A 23,877-nucleotide genomic window follows, 5' to 3' on the forward strand; every position below is an offset into this window, starting at 1 on the left:
TAAAAAGAGGAAAGAAGTCAATTTGTGGAAATCGTGTTCTATCTATCTTGTTCTTTATAAACCAAGAATATGTGCTTAATATGTTCCAACAACAAATTTAAGGTGCTAATTCCTACAACTAATGGACTTGCCAACTGTTGGTGAAATGGAAGCAACAGAAATAGACCCTCCAAACCCTCCCCTCTGCACATGGAAAAAGGGGGTGCTGACCGCTGCAGCAGCAAGAGAGGACTGTGACAGGGAGCAGCAACCTCTTCTCACTTGCTTTCACCTTCAGTTCTTAAGTGACTACATGAAACCCTATTGCCCATTCTAGTCTTTTTTTGTTTTTGTTTTTGTTTTTTGCTCCAGTCCACTTACATGCACACCACATGAAGTAATTTTCCAACCTGAATTTTGCCCACTTATGAATAGAATTGGCAGCACACACAGCAGCTGTGCTGGCTAATGGACCCAAAAGCATTTGGCTGCATTGTGCTCTCTCCTAACCTTTGCAGCCAGTGACTCCCCTTTCTGGGATACTATCCCACAGTTACTTCTCACTGGTGTGTACCTCCAAGAAGCAGACTTTCTAAAAGGAGGCTTGCTAGCCGTGATATGGAGCTAGCATCTCTGCCTAGCCCCACTAAGAACATAGTAGGGGGTAGGCCCAGGCACTGGGAATTTTTCCAGCTGCTTTATGCCCCAAACCTCTTCAAATTGCACCATTTAATAAAATCAGAGGAATTAATTAAAACTGCATTGTAGACGCCTTTAGTTAATTGCTGCTTTCCTGCTTCTGCTCTAAGCACATGCCAAGGTAACAAAATGTCTGTACAAATTGGAACCAGACTCCTTGTCCTTTTACTATTAACGTGAAAGATGTCTGCATTTCCTGCTAGATCACATGTTGGCCCTGTAAACTTTAGGACTCTTTTTTTATAACCAGGAAAACATTCCAAGGGAGGAAGAGTATCCCTGTAAGGAGATAGAGTTTCTGCCAAGGTGACAAAGAAAACAATTTCTCCTTAAAGGAGTACAATAGAGGATGAGGGCCCAGGAAGGTGAAGAGACTCTGTTTCTTTAAAGGGAATTGACAGAGCTCACTGAGAAAAAGCAAAAAAGAAAGGAAACTAACAGTTATGGGACACCTACTATATGCCAGGTACTGTGCTGGATGTTTTCACAGGCCTTATTTCATTTAAACTTCACAACAACCTTGTGAGGTATTTATCTACATTTATAGAAAACTGTGTCTCAAAGAGGTTAGCCGGTTGGCCCACGGTGACGCTCCTAGTGAGTGAGTAGTAGAGGGAAATAAAGATCTACAAAGATACTTGGACAAGAGAATAGATCCCTGTTACCCCCATTTTGAAACTAGAGGATTAGTTGTGTGTTTTTTTTTAAGATTCATTGTGTCAGTGGGCAGCACTTCTCAGTTCCTGTAGTGACCTTAGACTGGAAGGTTAATCATCATTTATAAAAAGGAACTAGCATTCTTTGGTCACTTTGATTACTTCCCTCTTGTCTCCATGTTCATTCTCTCAAATCCTCCAAGCTGATCTTCCAAACTACTCACTTCCTCAACTAATTAACATATATTCTCTATTCTTTCTATTCATTTGTTGGTTCATTATTCGACCAACAATCATTTATTAAATGACTACTATGTGTCAGCATTCTTCCAGGTGCTAGAAAAGCAAAAATGAAACCGTTTCCATTCTAGAAAGATTCACAATCTAAAGGGGGCCACAGGCATTGAAACATTGGTTTAAATCCTATTATAGAGAGCAGTGGTGGATCCAGGTTTTGTAGGTCTGAAGTACACACAGTTTTTTGGGGGGAGGGGAATGGGGGTGCTATTTAGGAAACAGACATAAAATTAGGTACAAGTGAATATTTAAAATGATAAAAGAAACTGCAACAACTTAAAAATTTTTTAAAGCTGAAAGATACTACAAACCTCACAAAAGCCAAAACCGTTCTAACATATGTCATATTAATTAAATGTGTGATGCAACTATAGTACTTTTCTCCTACATTTTCTTAGCTGCATGTGTTTTTGTAATGTTATTTTCAATAGAAAGAATAGAAAGATAATTCAATCATTCCTTTAGCATGCTTGATCAAAATTTGTTCTTTTATTATTAATAGATGTATTAATGTGCCCAGGCTGCCATAACAAAATACCACAGAATGGGTGGTTTAAACAACAGAAATTTATTTCCCACAGTTCTGGAGGCTAAGAAGTCCCAGATCAGGGTCCAGCAGGGTTTGGTTTCTGGTGAGTCTTTCATGGCCTTTCCTCTGAGTGTACATGGTAAATGAGGGAGAGAAAGTAAAAGATCTCTCTTTTACTTCTTAAAAAACCACCAATCCAGCTGGATTAGGGCCCCACCTTTATGACCTCATTTAACCTTAATTATCTCCTAAAGGCCTTATCCAAATACAGTCACACTGGGAGTTAGGACTTCAGCAGATGAATTTGTGAAGGTGAGAGGGGGACACGATTCAGTCCATAGCAGATGGGATGCATAAAACATGTGACTATACACACAGCCATACCCTGTGTAATACTGCTGGAAGATTTGGATCCTTAAAAAACAGGAATTATGATCAATTCTATGTTGTACAATTTCCATGAGAAAAGAAAAAAATCACAGTTCATTTATTACAATGTATTGACTATATTTTTGAAAGGAGAAAACTTTCATTTTGACTAGGCATCATTAAAAAACAAATCCTCCACTTAAAATTTAAATGCAATGATTAGAAGAATTTTCCAAAGACTAACTTTGGACTTTGTACATTTCAAACACTATGTCTCCTCTATTACCCAATATGTCAAAGACCAAGCACTATAGAATACATTCACATCACAATACTGCTTTTGGCTGTGTCATTTTTGGGTAAAGACGTGGGTGAGTCAGGACACTGGGCTACAGCAGCATCCCTGAAGCCATTCCTATACCATTAGCAATACATTAACTGTACACATAAGTTACTGTGAACCACATAAATATATCCCACTAATCCCACACTAAATCTATCCACAACTCAACTTCCTCTTAGCTACTCCAGTGCCACCCAACACAAAGGGGAACTCTGATAGAGGAAAACAGTCTTAACCAAATGTGGTTAAGTATCTTACTTTGCAAATTAGAAAAAACATATTTGTAAAAATAATGTTAGGGCCCTTCCCAGGACCTTGGAAGGGGTCTGTCCAAGTGAGGGGCTTTGAAGATTTATGATTAGCTTCATCGTAAATTAGCCTCCAAAGAAAGATATATTCAGATTTCCTTAGGTGATCAGCAAAAGCTTCACAAGGGAGGTGATATTTGAGTTGGATCTTTAAAGGTACTTAAGAGAAAGGACATTTCAAGACAAGTGATTGCATGTAAAAAGCTACAGAGGAGTTAAAGAACACATGGTCTTGGGGAAATATAAATAGTTTACTCCATCTGTAGGGCATCTGTGGGAATGGTGGGAGATGAAGCAGCAGAGGCAGACCTGCAATTGAAAAATATCAGACTTGGAAAGTCATGGAAAGCCCTGCTTACATCCTTTCCTAAGCTATCTTAAGTTCTCTGATCCTCATTGGGAGGAATAAATTAGTTTTATCTGTTCCTATTATGGGTGTAATAGAATAACAAGACAGAAAATCAGGAAAGATAAAGAACTCAACACTACCATCAACCTAGAGGATCTAATTGACATTTATGGAACATACTACCCAAGAACAGCAGAGTACACTTCTTTTCAAGTGCTCATGGAACGTATACCAACATAGATCATATAAAAAATGATGAAATAGGCAACCCCAAGGTACCATCACCCCCCACAGAAATATAGAGAAGCAAACAGAAACTGTCAGAAACAACTTTGTCAGAACCCTAGAAAACAATAAAAAATTTATAAGCAACCAAGCAAATGCTAGATCAAGGAAAAGTCAACTTAAAAATGATAAGAAACCACAATGTGTTACCACTTTATACCCCATCTTAATGGCTGTTATTTTAAAAATTGGGAAATAACAAGTGTTGGTGATGATATGGAGAAATTGGAACTCTTGTTCATTGGTGGTGTGAATATAAAATTGTGTATCTGCTGTGGAAAACATCTTTATGGTTCCCCTAAAAAATAAACAATTGGGGCACCTGGGTGGCTTAGTCAGTTAAGCGTCCCTCAGGTCATGATCTCAGGGTTGTGGGATTGAGCCCCACATGGGGCTCTGTGCTCAACTCAGAGTCTGCTTGTCCCTCTCCCTCTGCTCCTCCCCATCTCTCTTTCTCTGTCTCTCTCACTCTCTCTCTCTGTCTTTCTCTCAAATAAATAAATAAAATCTTTAAAAATTAAAAAAAAAACAGAATTACCGTATGATCCAGCAATTCCACTTCTAAGTATATACCCAAAAGAAGTGAAAGCAAATATCAATGTTATTTGATACAGCATTATTCAAGAAAGCCAAAAGGTGAAAACAACCCACATATCCATCAAAAGATGAATGGGTAAACAAAATATGGTATATGCATACAATAATATTTTATTCAGCCTTAAAAAGGAATGAAATTCTAATACATACTATAGCACAGATGAACCTTAAAAATATTATACTAAGTGAAATAAACCAGACTCAAAATGGCAAACACTGTATGCTTCCACTTATAATACATACTTAAACTAGGCAAATACAAAGAGATAAAAGGTAGACTACAGGTTACTGGGGGTTGGGGGTGGGAGAAATAGGGAGTTATTGTTTCATGGGTATGTAGCTTCTGTTTAAGATGATGAACAATTCTGGAAATGCATAGTGGTGATGATTATACAGTATTGTGAATGTACTTAATGCCACTGAACAATTCCAAATGGTTAAAATGGTAAAAACAAAACAAAACAAAAAAGATTTCAACAAAGGTTTGGAAGATACAGTTGAAGAAATCTCTAAGAAAGAAAAAAAACTAGAAGGTAGGAAAAATGGGAAATAGAAAAGAGAAAAATAAGAAAATTAGAGAATCAACCCATGAGGTCCAACATTCAATAAGAATAATTCCTGAGAGAAAGAAGAAAATTAGGGGAGGAAGTTATCAAAGAAGTAATTTTAAAAATCACCCCAACCTAAGGACACAACTTTCCAGACAGACAGGGCTCATTCATTGGTTGCCTACACCATGAAGAAAAAAAGATCTCAAGACACAGCATTATAAAACTTTAAAACAAAGAGGGAAAAGAAGCTATCCTAAAAGCAAGAGCTTCCAAGGGGAAAGTTTCACATTAAAAGTTCCAGAAATCAGAATGGCTTTGGACTTATCAACAATACTGAAAGCTTGAAGACACTGGACCAGTGCCTTTAACACTAAAGAGAAAATGATTCTCAACCTTGAATTCTATACCCAGCCAAACTACCAAACTACCAAATCAGTTGCCAGGATAGAATATAAACATTTTCAGAAATGCAAGGTCAGGAACTTTGGAGTAAGTGTCCAACAAAATGAGGGCAATAAATCTGGAAAAAAGGAAGACATACAATCCAGGAAACAGGATCCAATGCAGAAGAGAACAGCAGGAATTTCACAAGGTGATAGTAAAGGGAAACTCCCAGATACCAGCTGTGCAGAAGGCCTAGAAATCAAACAGTCCAGATGGGAGAGCTCCAAGGGAAAGGCTTTGAGGAGAAAATGGGATTTACAAATTGCCTGGTGTAGTCGACAGTACTGAGAGGAATAATACAGTTTTGTCATAGTGTTGCATGAGTTAGGAATAAGTACACAGAAATGGATACACATTAGTGATGAGTACATAGAAAGCTAAGCAACATATGAGGTAATTATTAATTCCAGAGGTGAGGTAATTATTAATCCCAGAAAAAAATTTTCCAAGGAAGAAAAAGTAGTCATACTATAGCACATGGCTCAGCTCTGACAGTATTTGTTGTCACCATAATTTAAACATTGAATGTTAATTTAGCCAAGAATTCTGAGATAATTAGAGAGTATGAGACAAGGTGAAATGTGTATAGATGGATGTGGAAGACAGTAGTAAGACTGAATCGTAGTCCTCCATAGAAGGGAGCCAGTAGAGCATATCAAAAATTGAAAAATAATTAGCAACCTTCTTGTGTTATTTCAACAATACTAGGAGAAGCTAAAAGAGTGAAAAGTGGCTTTTCTGGGGAGTGGAAATTGGAAATGGGGAGGGATAAGGTAGAGAATTGCTGTTTGTCATCATAAGACTTAGGTAATGTTTGACTTTGTAAACTATGTGCATGTTATTAAACTACTTTGCTCAAAATACAATTTAAGTTCAGGGTCAAATCTAAAGGTGTACCGTGTAATCCTAGTCCATATGCAATGCCCACTATGATAAACTACTAAAGGAAAAAAAAAAAAAACAGCTCATGGTACAAATAAAAAGATACCGAATTTTTTTTAATGGTAGGAGAGCTTTCTGATATTTTTCTTTGCCCCTGTCCCATTCCCACCCTGGCTGGGCAGCAGTCTTGAAAACAGTAGCCCATGTTCCTCATGTGGGACATGGTTTCAGAGGGAATAGAGTACACCTTATTTGAAAATTATTGTGTAAATATATTCTAATCTGTCAAGGATTACCTGAATGACAGACACCGGGCACTTATCTGTTGTCCTAACTTGGAACTCAGGCCAGAAAAGTGGCAGGCATTGCTTGGAAACATCTTAAGGTAGATGAACAACCCACAGATGCCTGAGGGAAAAGATTACAATTGAGACATGGAATAGACAATCTGAGGCCTGGAAGGAAAAGCCAAGGAGTGTTTCTTTGAAAATTAAGGCCATCAAAAGCACCTGTGTGTATGGAAAAATGCCCAGGGCAGCTAGCATGCTCAGGAAAGACCTAAGAGAACCTTAAAAGACTGGAAAGCGTATTTTGTTTGTTGGTCTATCTTTTAAACTCCTAGAATTCCAGGAAATCTCTGCACTAACAATTCAGTAGAAGCTTCAGGCACAAGATAGAATCAGTGAAGCTGAAGATAGGACAACTGAAATTATCCAGTTCAAGGTTCAAAAAGAAAAAAGAATAAAGAAAAGTGAACAGAGCCTAAGGGACCTGTGGGACACCGTCAAGGGGAACAACATATAAATCATGGGAATCCCAGAAGGAGAAGAGAAAAAGGAAGAGTCAGAAAGAATATTTGAAAAAATAATGGCTGAAAACTTCCCAAATTTGATGAAAGACACTATCTACACATCCAAGAATCTCAATGAACTCCAGGTAGGATAACTCAAATAGATCTAGAACAAGACCTATTATAATCAAAGTTGAAAGACAAAGACAAATAGAGAATCTTGAAAGCAGCAAGAGAGAAGCAACTAGTCACATACAAAGGATCTTCAATGAGATTAAGAGCAGATTTCTCATTGGAGACCATGGAGGCAAGAAGACAATTAGATGACATATTTTAAAACACCAAAAGAAAAAAAAAAAACTGTCAACCAAGAATTCTATATTCAGCAAAACTCTCCTTCAGAATTGAGGAAGGAATTAAGACATTCTCAGATAAACAAAAGTTGAGGAAGTTCATTACCACTAGAGGTGCCCTAGAAGAAATGCTAAAAGAAGTCCTTCAGATTAAAATGAAAGGACACTAGACAGTAACTTGAAACTATATGAAGAAATAAAGATCTCTAATAAAGGGAACTACATGGGCAATTATAAAGGCTAGTATTATTATATTTTTGGTTTGTAAGTCCACTCTTTGTTTCCTACGTGACTTAAAAGACAAACACATAGAAAATACCTATAAATCTATGTTATTGAACACACAATATATAAAGATGTAAATCGTGACAATAAGGAAGGGGACAGAACTGAATAATAGCAGAGTTTTTATATGCTATTGAAGTTAAGTTGGTATCTATTTAAACTAGAGTGTAATAAATTTAGGATGTAAAATTAGGATGTTAAATGGTAATTACAAAATAAATGTGTTTTTAAAATGAAAATGAGGGCGCCTGGGTGGCTCAGTTGGTTAAGTGACTGCCTTCGGCTCAGGTCATGATCCTGGAGTCCCTGGATCGAGTCCCGCATCGGGCTCCCTGCTCGGCAGGGAGTCTGCTTCTCCCTCTGATCCTCCCCCCTCTCATGTGCTTGCTCTCTCTCATTCTCTCTCTCTCAAATAAATAAATAAAATCTTTAAAAAAAAAAAATGAAAATGAGAAGACAAGCAAAAAAGTTCACTACAAATAATCAATTAAATACAAAAGAAACCAGTAATGGAGGACATAAGAGACAAAAAGGTATAAGATAAACCTATAAGATAAAACAAATAACAAAATGGCAGAAATCCTTCCTTATCAGTAAATACATTAAATGTAAATGGATTAAAGTCTCCAACCAAAAAGCAGAGATTGCACAAAGTGAATTTGAAAAAGAAACATGGTCCAACTATATGCTGTCTATGAGAAACTCACTTTAGATCCAAAGACACAAGTAGGTTGAAAGTGAAAGAGTGAGGAAAAATTTTTCATACAAATATGGTAACCAAAAAAAGCTGAGGTGGCTATACTAATACCAGACAAAATAGAAGTTAAGTCAAAAGCTATTACATGAGACAAAGAAAGATATTATATATTGATGAAAGGATCCATTCATCAGGAAGATATAACAATTATAAACCTATGTGCACCATACAGCAGAACTCCAAAAAATAGAATGCAAACATTTACACAATTGAGAAGAGAAATAGTTATACTATAATAGTTGGAGACTTCCAATACACCACTTTTGAAAATGAATAGAACATCTAGACATAAGAGCAATAAGGAAATAGAGGACTTGAACAGTGTTTTAAACCAATTAGAGTAAACAGATATATAGAGAGCAATTCCCCTCAACAGCAGCAGAATGCACATTATTTTCAAGGGCACATGAAACATTCCCCAGGATAGACCATATGTTAAGACACAAAACAAGTTTTAATAAATTTAGGAAGATTGAAATTATACAAACTTCTTCTCCAACCACAATGGAATAAAGCTAAAACACAACAACAGAAGGAAAAGTAAAAAGTTCAAAACTATGTGGAAATTAATCAATGCAATCTTAAAACAACCAATGGATCAAAGAAGAAAACACAATGCAAATTATAAAATACTTTGTGATGGATGAAATTGAAAATACAACATACCAAAACTTATGAGATGCAGCAAGAGATAATCAGAGGGAAATTTATACCTGTAAATGTCTACATTAAAAAGAAGACCTCAAATCAATAACCTGTCTTTACACCTTGAGGAATTAGAAAGAGATAACTAAATCTAAAAAAGGAAAGAAACAACAAAGATTAGAACAGAGGTTAAAGGAAATAGAAAATATAAAAACAATACAAAGAATCAACAAAACCAAAAATAGGTTCTTTGAAAACAGCAGCAAAATTGGCAAAAGTTTTGCTAGGCTGATAAAGAAAAAAAAGATAAGATGCAAATAACTAAAATCAGAAATGGAATTAGGGACTACCAACCTTACAAAGATTAAAAAAAAAAAAGAGTATAAGAAAATACAATTAACAATTGTATGCTAACAAACTAGCCTAGATGATATGGACAAATTCTTAGAAACAAATTACCTACACTGACTCAAGAAGAAATAAAATATCTCAGGAAACTTTTAACAAGTAAAGAAATTAAATTAGTAATGAAAAACCTCCCAACAAAGAAAAGTGCAGGACAGGATGGCTTTACTGGTGAATTCTATGAAACATTAGAAGAATTAACAGCAATCCTTCTCAAACTTTTTCAGATAATTGAACATGATGGAATACTTCCCAACCCATTCTATGAGGCCAAATTTATGTACAGGTTTAATACAATTCCTACCAAAATTCCAGCATGTTTTTTGAAGATACAGACAAGATTATTATGAAATTTATATGGAAAAACAAAGGAACTAGAATAACTAAAACAATTTTGCAAAAGAAGGATAAAGTAGGAGGAATCGCTCTACCAATTTAAAGACTTACTATTTACCTACAGTAATCAAGACTGTGGTATTGGCAAAGGAATAGACACATCAAAAGAACAGAATAGAGATCCCAGAAATAGACCCACACAAATACAGCCAACTGACTTTTGATTAAGATCCAAAAGCAATTCAATGGAGGAAACAACCTTTTCAATAAATAGTGCTAGAGTAGTTAGACATCCATCAGCAAATTGGTAAATTTAGTTTAAGAAGTAGAAATTTGTTGTACTGCATTTGTAGCTTTTCCATAGATCTGAAAGTTTTCAAAATAAAAGAAAATGGGAAGAGACATGTAAAATATACTGCAATTAAATTAATTTACAGCAGAAGAATATGCCTGCCAGGTAACCACAATAGTCTTATCTATTCTAAGGGCATTTCTTTCCCAGGATCAAGGGACCTAGTAAGTCAAAGGGTTACTTGATAAGCATGGATTCAGAATGAAGGAAGTGGAATAGTAAAGACCATAAATAGAGAGGACTGTTTCATAATTGAGTCTACATCCTTAGGGACCACAGTATGTCTGTCTGTCATATGCGTGGTCCACCCAGCTCCCTCTGCTTTCCAGCCACTGAACAGTGCATACACTTCTTTCTTCCATCCCTCCCCCTACTCTGCATAGCGAGGAATGGGGACTGCTGGACAAACAGTAACCTATCTTCACTATCTAATTCCTCTTTTACAAATAACTCATACACCACCTTTTTGTAACATATTATTCTTTAGACAGTTTACAGTAAAGCTGATTAGATTGCAGCTTTCTTTGAATCCATTCTGATCCTGCAGATATGCCCTGATCACCTTAATTACACTTGGATATTTCACAAGTCTTCATCAGTAACACATCTACAACCATGTCTTTGTGTTATTTCACTCAAAGAGTCATTCTAAGCCAATCTCCAAATTTCTGGGCCTTACTGCAGGCTAGACTTAGACTACATTTATTTCTTTAGTTTGATTTATTTTGCCAAGGTCCCATCATAGACAGGTTTTCCCCCCAAGGTATTGACAATATCACTGCTTCTTTTGGTGTCTTTGTCACTATTCTACAACTGTATTTTTACAAGCAGTATGAGCTAGAGAAGTTATAATAGATAAAATGATAAAATTAGATAATATATAAGAAAGTGCTTTGAAAGTGAAAAGCACTGAACAAATATAAGATTATTATTCCTATAGGGGCACCTGGGTGGCTCAGTCGTTAAGCGTCTGCCTTCCGCTCAGGTCATGATCCCAGGGTCCTGGGATCGAGCCCCACATCGGGCTCTCTGCTCCACGGGAAGCCTGCTTCTCCCTCACCCACTCCCCCTGCGTATGTTCCCTCTCTCACTGTGTCTCTCTCTGTCAAATAAATAAATAAAATCTTTAAAAAAAGAAAGATTCTTATTCCTATAATGTAATAGGTGAAGTCACTGGCTGCTTCAGGCTGGACCTCATAGGAGAACAGCACTTGGGGATACTCTGGCCAGTCTGCTCTGTAGTTTTGCCATGTCACGTTTCTTTTTCATTCCTATTTTCAGTCCCCTCCTGGGATGATGAGTCTCTGGGTAATGAGAGAATGGGCAACCAAAGCCACAGAGACTGATTTATAAGGCAGACTTCAAGGTGGTCATTTATAATGAGCAGTATATCAGGCCAGACACGGCTTTCATCATCTGCATAAGGCCCTCCTGGCTGCTGGGTCATTCCAGTCATGAAACCAGTTATAGACCAGAAAGCTGCTTGGTAAACACATAGTTAGAACCGAAGGGATTGGGTGTTCTCCAGATTTTTTTTTAATCAAACTTATGTACCAGAGAAATTGCCCTCCTCCATCCTAGGAACAGTTCTGTCTACAAAAGCAAAGAAGCCATTGTTCAGAAATAGACAGCCCTCTCTGTGGTCATTCCTGGAAACGCACTGATAGCTTTTCTCTCCTCCGCCCATCTCACTTTGCCAGTCATCTAAAGCATCTGTCTTTACAGCATTAGCTCAAAGCAGTCATGTTACAGTTTCCCACATTACAGTTTATCTCAACATTAGTAACATTTTAGGGTGATCATTTTGGGGCACCTTAATGTCTCCATTTCCCAATATACAATGGGTAACTGTGGCAGACAGGCCCCATGGGTCACCACTTCAAAATTTGTTCATCTAACAGTGCCACAAAGAAACTTATGTTTTACTTAAGTTTATTCATCAATTTTCCCCATCTCATACATAGCCAAAGCACACTCTAGTGCTTTTGGTAATATTACCAAAATACCAGCCTATTGCTATAGTGCAAAACTGTGGGTGCTACCTGCAAGCAAGAAGAAATATCTACAGGTCTGTACCCAGCACCAATTGTTTGGGAACCAGAAATCTAGGCTGCTAAAGTTCAAAGGGAGGTGAAAAAAACTGAAGCTTAGAAAAGGTAAATAATTCACTAAAATAGTATATATGAAAGTGTCTTAACACAAGGCCTGACACATGGTAGGTTCTCAATAATAGTTTGTAAAAAGAAATGAGCAAATTGTCCAAGATGTCACAAACAGTGAGTAGCGGGGCTGAAACTCCTGCACCTAGTTGTTTATCCTCTAACAGAGTGCCTCAAATGTCATCTTTAAAAATACTTTGCTTTTCACTGGTGCAGCCACTCTGGAAAACAGTATGGAAGTCCCTCAAAAAGTTAAAAATAGAGCTATGCAATGACCCAGCAATTGCACTACTAGGTATTTATCCAAAGGATACAAACATAGTAATTCAAAGAGGCACATGCACCCTAATGTTTATAGAGGCAATGTTCACAATAGCCAAACTATGGAAAGAGCGTAGATGTACATCGACAGATGAATGGATAAAGAAGATGTGGCATACATATATGGAATATATATATATATATATATATATATATATATATATATGGAATATATACCGTGTGTGTGTGTATATGTGTGTGTGTGTGTGTAACGGAATATTACTCAGCCATCAAAACAAATGAAATCTTGCCATTTGCAACAACGTGGATGGAACAAGAGGGTATTATGCTAAGCGAAATAAGTCAGTCAGAGAAAGACAAATACCATCTGATTTCACTCATATGTGCAATCTAAGAAACAAAACAGATGAACATGGGGGAAGGGAAGGAAGAATAAAATAAGATGAAAACAGAGAGGGAGACAAACTATAAGAGACTCTTAACTATAGGAAACAAACTGAAGGTTGCTGGAGAGGAGGTTGGTGGGGAGATGGGGTAACTGGGTGATGGGCATTAAGGAGGGCACAGGATGTAATGAGCACTGGGTGTTATATGCAACTGATGAATCACTGAATTCTACCTCTGGAAACTAATAATACAGTATATATTAATTAAAATTTTTTTAATTTAAAAATATTTTGCTTTTCATCCTACTTTTAAGAAGTATTTTGTAAGGAAGCACAGAAGATAGTGTCTGTGCTCTTGTGGACTGGAACTTGCTGACTTCATTGTCATAGTAACTCCTTAAAGCCTTCTCTGAGCCCCTTCTTATGAGCCCTCAGAGCCCTTTGATTAAATTCTGTCTTTTATCATCGTTTGCACTTCCTTCTCTCTTATTTCTGGTTTCTTGAATATAAATTCTTGAAGTGTACATTTACTCATCTTTATATCCCCAACAGTGAGTGCCTAGCATAGAGCCTGGCACATAGTAAGTGCTCAATAAATTTCTGGTGAATTGAACTGAATTCCACTGGCCCCAGCTTCTGTGATTCTCCATGAATTGGTCCCTGAGCCCTCTGTCTCCTGTCTCCAATTCCTTTTAATAGTTTATAGTACAAGCTGGGTGAAACTAGATATGCTATTCTCAAAATCCAATGGAACTCTTTTCAAAATCTTTCTTCCTCCCCATTTCTTCACTACGTCATTTTTGGTGAACTCTGCTTCCATCACCTTTTTGTTCATTCATTTATTTGTTCACTCACAAATGTTCATTGACCTCTCATTTTGTGCTGGACGCTGGAGATACAATAGTAAAGTAGACAGAAGAGTCCTGCCTTTTAGAACTTGTAATCTCCTGGAGATCAATAGTACACAAATAATAATTACAGATTGTGATAAGTACTAAGAAGAAAATAAACAAATGATACAGAGATCAGGGTTAACGTCTCTGAGGGGATCAAATCTAGGTCTAAAGTACCAAAGATGTAAAGAACCCTGCCAGACAAAGCTGCATTCCAGGGGAACGGTCATGTGACTGAGGTGTATTGAGTGAGGGGCGAGCAAGGTAGGATGAGGTCAGAGGGGCAGGCAGGAGCCACGCCATTTGGGAATCTTGTTGGCCTAGGGAAGGAGTGTGATCTGACTCTAAGTGCAGTGGAAGCCAATGAGTTTTTAAACAGAGGAGTAACATAATTTAATTGACATGTTTAAAAGATGATGCTAACTACTGTATGAAATCCAAATAGTGTGGGAACAAGACAGGGTGCAGGGAGAGCACTGCGAAGACTAATACAGTGGTCCAGTTGAGAACTGCTGGGGCCTGGACTAAGGAGGTGGCAGTGAAGATGGAAAGAGTGATCCAAGAGATACGTTTGAAGTAGAATTGACAGGATTCGCTGATAATTTAAATATGAAACCTCTTTGTTTTACTGGTTAAGAAGATAAGGTACAGAAAGGCCAATTTGATAGGGAATAATTTTTGTACTATAACAACACTGATTATCTAACACCTGGTCTCATGTTCATTCTCTGCATCCACTCTATTTTTCATCGTTTTCAGCAATTCTCACTACCGTAGTGTCTTCTCTCATATGGAATCATTCACCAAATCCATCCCCCTCCTTTTCTGTATCTCCCTAAACCTCTCGCCTATGCTTGCCATGCCCAGACTGCTCTGGGTTAATGTGATTGCCTTCTGGCTGGCCTTGCTGCCTCCATTCAGCCTTGCAGCATGGGTCATTTTTTATGGCTTCACTTCAACTGTGTCTCTAATAACTCTCCACCAACTCCCTACTCATTCAAATGAAAACTCAGGCTTTGGGCAGTGGCTTCACAGCACTTCCCCACCTAGCACTACCCAACCCTTCCTTTTTGCTCTTGTCTCCCACTATAACCCAGCCCACCCCTTCAATTTTAGCCTTTTTGTAGATACCCCTCCCACCTCTGAGCTTTTAGGCCAGCTACTTTGTATATGAAATTCTCTCCTTTTTTCTGTTCTTTCTTCTTGACTAGCACAGTCAGATATTTTTCCTGAATCATTTCAATCATCCAATCTTTATTTCACCAAATAATAATTGAGTACCTCCTTTGGGCCAGACACTACTAGCTACTGGGGATGAAAAAATCAGTAGGATATGATCCTTGACCTTAAAAAGCTTACAGTATGATGGGGGAGACAGCTGTAATCAAATAATCACAGTGCATTGTATTAAGTGGTGCAGGGGCTGTAAATACAGAATGCTGGAGGTATACATAGGGAGTAGTAACAAAACCTATTGAGGGAAACAGGAAAGGCTTCATGGAGGAAGTGGCATTTGAATTTACTAGAAGGGTTTATAAGTATTTTTTCAGTTGATGAAAGGGAGTAAAGGCATTCCTGGAAAAAGAAACCTGTTGTTATGTGGTGATGGTAATAATAGCTAGCATGTATTGGTTTTCAGGCACATGTGCACTTGTGATAGGCCAGAATATGCTTGAATTACAATGAGAATTTCAGTATGGCTAGAATATAGGGTATGGAGAGAAGCACATTGAAAAATGAGCCTAGGGGGAGAGGTTGGGAGAAGATTCTATAAGCAGTAGGAATCAGTAGAGATCATTAAAAGACAGAGTGATATGATCACTTTTGGCACTGTGGTAGCTACAGGGAAGCTGGTAGACAAGTTACAGAACTGTGGAGGTGATTGCAGTGGTCCCATAAGAGATGAGAGTTTGAACCAAGGTAAAGGCAGAGGGAACAGAGAAGAGGACATATCTAAAGTAAAACCGACAGTGCTGGGAATCTAGTTTGACATAACAGGGTGGAAGAAAGCAGAATCAGGAGATGACTCCAAGATTTCTAGTGGGATAGCATTAACTGGGACAGGGAACAGAAGAGGAGGAAAGGATTTAGGATGGACAATCATGACTTTATTTTAGAGCAATTTGAGTTTGAGTCACTAATATACAAGTAGAAAAGTCCAGGAAACTAGTGAACATAAAAAGTGCAGTGCTCAGAACCAAGTCAGCTTGCCACTCACAGCATCTAGAAACTTACTCATTCTCTAATAGCTGTATCTTTTCCTATGTATTCTGAGACTTATGCCAATTGTACACTTGTCTACCCAAAAACTCTGGGGTCATCCTCAATGTCAAGCTTAAGTCCTTGCAATGGCTGACAAGGCCCTACATGATCTGGCCTCTGTAACTTCTCTGACCTCATTTCCTACTACTCTGTTTTCCACCACATTGGCCTACTTGCTGTTCTTGGAAGGTACCAGGCACACTCCCACTTCAATATTTTGCACTGGATGTTCCCTCTGCTTAGAATGCTTTTCCCTCTGATGTTCACATGATGAACTCCCTCACTTCAAGTCTTTGCTCAGTTGCCACTTTTTCAATGAGACTTACCCTGACTACCATATTTAATATTACAGCTGCTCATCCCCTCTCTCTGGCCACTCACAATCACCCCTTTAGTTTTTTTTTCACCTGTGGCACTAATCATCTGCCAACATACTGTGTAATTTACTTATTTCTTATGTTTATTATTCATCAATTCTGTCCCTCCTCTAGAATTTTAGCTTCTTGAGGACAGGAATTTTTCTTTCTTATTCATTAACATATGTCATGCACCTAAAACAGTGCTTGCAACATGATAAGTGCTCAGTATATATTTATATTTATTGAATAAATGAATGAGAGTACAGATTCCTATATCATTCTCCCCTTAAAATTCCTGTTTGCCATGGGCCTTGTACCCTTAGAGCCAAATAGAAATATAGGAAGGGGAAATGAGGAGATGTAAGAATGATAACTTCGTGCCATCAGGCAGCCACATGTTTCTGGTATATTAAAACAAAGCCTTTCTTAACTGGCCCCTTTCATAGTTTGCTTCAGTCTCTTATCGCAACTGTAACAAATTACCACAAACATAATTATTTAAAGCAACACAAATTTATTCTTTTACAGTTCGGGAGATCAGAAGTCTAAAATGGGTCACAGGACTACATTCCTTCTGGAGGTTCTAGGGAAGAATCTGTTTCCTTGCCTTTTCCAGCTTCTGGAGGCCTCCTTCATTCCTTGACTTGTGTCTCCTTCCTCCATCTTCAAAGCACATCACTCAAACCTCTGCTTCTGTCACCACATCACCTCTCTGACTGTGTCTTTTCTGCTTTCTTATTTCCCTTATGAGGACACTTGTGATTACGTTGAACTCACCCATATAATCCAGGATAATCTCCCTATCTCAAGATACTTAACGAATCACGTCTACAAGGTAGCATATTCACAAGTTCTAGAGATTAGGATTTGGACATCTTTGAGAGCATACAGACTAAAAACACACATTGCCAAGAGTTTGTTCAAGGATGTATAACCTAACTCTGAAGCCACCACACACCCTGGGGGCATATGTAGATCAAAATGTTCTGAGGCAGCATTATTCAATAAAACTTTCTCTGATGATAGAAATGTCCTATATCTGGCAACCACTAGCCACATGTGGTTACTGAGCACTTGAAATGTGGCTAGTGAAACTGAGGAACTGAATTTTTATTTTATTTCAGTTGATTTAAACTTAATAGTTATATGTGACTAGTGATTTGACAGCACAAGTCTAGAGCTGGAGGGAAGGAATAGCCAGTAAGGAAAATTTTTTGTCTAAGTATTAGCCTTGAGTGGAATTAAAAATAAAAACATAACTTCCTGAGATTTTGTGGCACCTGAGTTTGGAGTCTGAATATATATCATGTGAATAGTCCAAAAAGCCACAAGCCAAGAATTTTAATTTAAAGTGGACATAAGTCTGTGATACCTCAAGCACCAGGAAAAATCAAATGGAAATCTTTCCTGGGAGAAAGCAGCCTTGCTTCCAGACCTCATGGAAATCCCCCAGAGAGTTCTGACAAGCACTACTTCACAATCGAGTCACAATTTACACAAGAAAACCAACTACCAATGGGGAGAAATCAACAGGGAAAAAAATAAAACAACCAGACCCACAAAGATCTTAGATATTGAAATTATATACAGAATATAAAATACATATGTTAAACACATTTAAAGAAATAAAAGATTACAGAGCAAAGAGCAAGAGACAAAAAAGAAAAATAACCAGCTAGGTTTGAAAAAAAAAAGATATAATACCTAGAAATGAAAAATATAATTGACCTTAGAAACTTCAGTGAAGGTTTACACATCAGTTGAAGAGAAATTAGGAAACTGAAAAATAGCTCTGAAAAAAATCACAGAATATACACAGAGATACAAAGAGATGAAAAATATGAGTGATTAAGAAATACAGAAGGTAGACCAAGAAGGTCCAACACAAATTTCTTTAGAATTCTAAAAAGAAATAATAGAAAGAGGGGAAGAAATGTTCAGATAAATCATAGCTGAAAAATTTCCAGAATTTTCAAAAAGCAACAATCTGCAGATTCAGAAAGCCTAAGAAATTCCAGACAAGATAAACAAAAAGAAATTAATATTTACTTGCCTCAGAATTGAACTGCAGAACACCAGAGACAAAGATAAAAATCTTAAAACAAGCTGGAAGGAAAAGACCAGTCATGTACAAAAGAACAACAGTTAGACTAATAGCAACAATGGAAGCCAGGTTAGAATATAATGCTGAAAATGCTTGAAGAAAATAATTTTTATCTTAGAGTTATATATTCTGTGAAACTATTTTTGGAGGATAAAGGCAACATGAAAACATTTTAATATTAAAAACTTTTGAAAGACGTTATCACCATTTGTTACTAAATAAGGGAAATTATCCAAAAAGGAAGTTCTGAGATATAAGATATAAGAAGGAATGTTAAATAGAAAAAGTTAAACATATGAGTAATATTAGTAATTTATAATTTGTGGGATTAAAAGAAGACAAAAAACACATGTTTAAAAGGCTTCACAATAGCAAATTATGTTGTTGAAGATGAGAATCAAAGCATTCTAATTGTCCCCTTTCCAAAGAGGGTAAAATATCTTAACTCTAGATTTTATTGAATTAAAGTAAACATATTTGAATTTCAAGGGTAGCCACTAAAAGAATAGAAAAAGAATGAGTGTCTTTCAAACTAACAAAAGAATAAAAATGGACTGAGGAAAAAAAGAGTCAGTTAATTCAAAAGGGGGAAAAAAACACAGCAAAAGTGGAACCCATGGCACAAAATAAGGCAATATAAATATAAATTTAAATATATAGTTCTTCCCTAAAATACACTTTTGAAAATTTAAAAACACATTTTTATAAAAACCTTTGGGTCAAAGAAGAAATCTTAATGGAAATTAAAAAGTATTTAGAAATGAGCTTCTACATTGCACCTAAAATAGTCGTTAGAGGGATGTTTATATCTGTAAATGCATATACTAAAAAAGAAGAAAGGCTGAAAATTAATGAGCTTTTAGACTTCAACTTAAGAAGTTAGATAATGAACAATAGAATAAATCCAAAGAAAGACATAAAAGAAAAACGTATTAAGATAGAAAACAACGTAGACAAGATCATCAAAACCAGGAATTAGTTATTTTAAAAGATAAATAAATTGACAAACCTGAGGAAATATTGATGAAGAAAAAAAGAAAAAGAAATAAGGTCCACTTAAACATTGTTAGAAAAGGGTGACATTCCTACAGATGTCGTAGATTAAAATTTTAGTAGGAGAATACTTTGAACCACTTCATGTCAAAATTTTAAAAGTGTAGGCCAAATGAACGAATAACTAGAAAAAGGTAACTACCAAAACTGATTCAAAAAGAAATAGAAAACATGAGTAGTTACATAACCATTAAATAAATTCAGTCAGTAATCAAAATATTCCCAGGAGAACCACTAAGTCTAGATGGTTTTGCCAAATATTCAAAAAAGAATTAATTCCAATATTATGAAAATTGTTCCAAAGAGTAGGAAAAAAAAGAACATTTCCAAGCTCATTCTGTGAGACCAATTTAACCTTAATACCAAAACCACACAAGGGTAGTATTGGGAGTGTGCCTGACTTGTTGGATGAAGAGCAAGAAGAGCAGTGTGTCTGGATTTGAGTGAATGAGAGGAAGAGTAGTAGATGATGAGGTCAGAGATTTAACAGGGAGCCAGAAATGTAAGGCCATGTAGATTACCTTAAGAACTTTAGTTTTTACTCTGCTAGTCCCTGGTTGAACAGGGGGCAAAAAATATAAACAACCTGAACTGTGGAAGCAGCCTCCAAATCACAAAGCTCCAATGATTAAGGTTAAAAAACTAACTAGTTTTGGAGGCTTAAGCACAACCTTGACAATAAGTGGCTTGTGCCAACTCAGGGTAGTCAGGCTAAAAGATAAAAACAAGGGAGAAAGGGGCACCTGGATGGCTCAGTCAGTTAAGCATCTGCCTTCGGCTCAGGTCATGGTCCCAGGGTCCTGGGATCGAGCCCCACATTGGGCTCCCTGCTCAGTGGGGAGCCTGCTTCCTCCTCTCCCTCTGCCTGCTGCTCCCCTTGCTCCCCTGCTTGTGCTTTCTCTCTCTCTCTCTCTGACAAATGAATAGATAAAATCTTTTAAAAAAAACAAGGGAGAAAATCTGAGCAGAAACATCAGAAGCTTCACACTTCAGGGAGGATAAATTTCACAAAGTTCTTTCAAGTTATTAAACAAATAACCAAGCAATTAAGCACCACCCCTGGGATGAGGTGGGGAATCAGCATCCTAGAGTTCCTACCATATATTATCTCAAATGTCCAGGTTTCAGCAAAAAATTACAAGACATGAAAAAAAAAAAAAACAGGAAAGTGTGACCCATACACAGAGAAAAAAAAGAAGCACTAAAAACAGTCTTTGAAGAGGCTCAGATAGTAAACTTAGCAAAGATTTCAAAGCAGTTCTTATAAGTATGTTCAAAGCATTAAACATAACCATGCTTAAAGAAGTAAAGGGAGGTATGATGGCAATGTTTCAACAAATATAGATTATCAATAAAGAGATGGAAATTATAAAAAAGAATCAAAGGGATATTCTGGTGTTGAACTGTACAATAACAAATGAAAATTTGCTAGAAGAAGGTCTACGGTAGATTTGAGTTGGCAGAAGAAAGAATCAGTGAACTTGAAGATATATCGATAGAAATTATGCAATCTGAAGAACAGAGAGAAAAAAATGAAGAAAGATGAACAGAGCCTCAAAGAAATGTGGGATATAACTGAGTGCATCAACATATGCGTAATGGTAGTATTAGAAAGAGAGGAGAGTGCAAAAAAGACAGAAAAAGATATTCAAAGAAATAATTGCTGAAAACCTCTCAAATTTAATGAAAAACATCAATCTATATGCCCAAGAAACTCAAATAATTCTAAGTAAAGCCAAAGAGATCATACCCAGAGCCATCACAGTAAAATGTTGAAAGACAAAGAGAAAACCATAAAAGCAGGAATAGAAAAAAAGACTCATTACATGCAAGGGAACCCCAGTAAGATTAATAACTGACTTCCTATAAGAAACAATGGAGGCAAGAAGGCAGTAGGATGGTATAGTCAAACCACTGAAAGTTTTTCAAAAAGCACCAAGAATTATATATTGAGCAATAATGAAAGTGAAATAAAGACATTCCCAAATTAAAAAAAAAAAAAAAAAAGCTGAGAGAATTCACTGCTAGCATACCTTTCTTAAAAGAAATACTAAGTAAAGTTTCTTGAGGCTAAAAGCAAGTGATGTCAGACAGTAATGTGAATCCATATGAAAAACAAAGAAATCTGGTGAAAGTAATTGAGTAATTAGAAAAGACCATATAATTGCCTATTTCTTCCTCTTTCCTCTCTTGACTGGCTTAAAAAGCGACTGCATAAAAGTGTTGGGACTATAATATACAGAAATACAATATATTTGACGATAACAGCATAAAGGAGAGTGACGGAAACAAAGTTGATTGGAATAAGAAAATGACACTAGATAGTAATTCAAATCCACAGGAAGAAATGAAAAGGACCAGAAAAGTAAATAAAAATATTAATAAACACTTAAAATATATATTTGTTTTCCTTCTCTCAGCCTTTTTAAAAGACAAAATTATACAAAGTAATAATTACAGCAATGTATTGTTGGATTTGTAACATATACAGATATATATGTATGTATAATGATAATATTAAAAAGAGGGGGAGGCAATGAAGCTATTTAAAATGTCTGTATTTCACTAGAACTAAGTCAGTATAAACCTAAAACAGATTCTAATATGATATATATATGCCCTAGAGAAACCACTAAGAAAATAATTCAAAAACAAAGAATTTAAAAATCATGAAAGGAATCAAAATGTTAAGAAAATATTCACCCAGTACAAAGGAAGATAACAAAAACCAAAAAGACGTGTGACATATAGAAAACAAAAGCAAAATGGCAATGTAAATGTAAATTTACATTTATCCATTCATCCATCAATGGACACTTAGGTTGTGTACACACACACACACACACACACACACACACACACACACACAGGAATACTATTCAGCCATTAAAAAGGATGGAATCTTGCCATTTGCAACAATATGGATAGACCTTGAGAGCATTATGCTAAGTGAAATAAGTCAGAGAGAGGAAGACAAATACCATATGATCTCACTTATGCATGGAATCTTTAAAAAAAAAAATAGATTGGTGGTTGCCAAAGGAGGAGGGGGGTGGGCAAAAGGTAAAAATTTCCAATTATAAAATAAATAAGTCATGGAGATGTAATTTGAAGCACGATGACTATAGTTAATAATACCGTATTACATATTTGCAAGTTCCTAAGACAGTAGATCTTGAAAGTCCTCATCACAAGAAAAAATGTTTGTAACTGTGTTAAAAAAAAAGGATTATAAGAGGAATGCTATGAATAATTGTATGCCAACAAATCACATAACCTACATGAAATGGGAAAATTCCTAGAAAGGCACAAACAACCAAAACTGAAGTGTCAAGAAGAAATAGAAACTGCATAGATCTATAACAATTAAACAGATTGGATTAATGATCAAAACCCTCCCACCAAAAAAAGGTGCAAGACCAGATGGCTTCCCTGGTGAATTCTACCAAGTGTTTAAAGAAAAATCAAAAGCAATCCTTTCAAACTCTTCCAGAAAATAGAAAAGAACACTCGTAACAAATTTATGAGATAATTATTTCATATTTCAAAACTTAAAGCTGAAGTAATCAAAACAGTGTGGTACTGGCGTGAGGATATTGATCAATGGAATAAAATTGAGAGCCCATGAATAAACCTTCATATTGATATATGATATGATATAAAAAATCAATTGATTTTTTTTAAAAGATTTTATTTATTTATTTGACAGAGAGAGACACAGCAAGAGAAGGAACACAAGCAGGGGGAGTGGGAGAGGGAGAAGCAGGCTTCCCGCGGAACAGGGAGTCTGATGCGGGGCTCGATCCCAGGACCCTGGGATCATGACCTGAGCCGAAGGCAGACACTTAACAACTGAGCTTAACGACTGATTTTTGACAAGAGTGCCAAGACAACTCAGTACAGGAAAAAAATAGTCTTTTCAGAAATCACAGAGGGGCGCCTGGGTGGCTCAGTTGGTTAAGCGACTGCCTTCGGCTCAGGTCATGATCCTGGAGTCCCTGGATCGAGTCCCGCATCGGGCTCCCTGCTCGGCAGGGAGTCTGCTTCTCCCTCTGACCCTCCCCCCTCTCATGTGCTCTCTCTCTCATTCTCTCTCTGTCAAATAAATAAATAAAATCTTTAAAAAAAAAAAAAAAGAAATCACAGAAATGGTGTTGAGACAACATGC

General features: G+C 36.7%; 1 protein-coding gene across 3 annotated transcripts in view; it reads left to right on the plus strand.

The window, feature by feature from the left end:
- Positions 1–23,877, plus strand: part of HDAC8 (histone deacetylase 8) — a 213,003-nt gene that overhangs the window by 114,167 nt on the left and 74,959 nt on the right. Inside the window, exon 11 of one of the 3 annotated variants that reach the window (XM_078065218.1) lies at positions 17,081–19,314. The exons of the other annotated variants lie outside the window; for them this stretch is intronic. Coding sequence (XP_077921344.1) covers positions 17,081–17,101 — 21 coding nt within the window. The 3' untranslated portion in view covers positions 17,102–19,314. Of the gene's footprint in view, positions 1–17,080; positions 19,315–23,877 lie in introns of those variants that run through there. 3 annotated transcript variants of the gene reach the window in all.

This window comes from Halichoerus grypus, chromosome X, assembly GCF_964656455.1.
Source record: "Halichoerus grypus chromosome X, mHalGry1.hap1.1, whole genome shotgun sequence".
NCBI classification, from domain to species: domain Eukaryota; kingdom Metazoa; phylum Chordata; class Mammalia; order Carnivora; family Phocidae; genus Halichoerus; species Halichoerus grypus.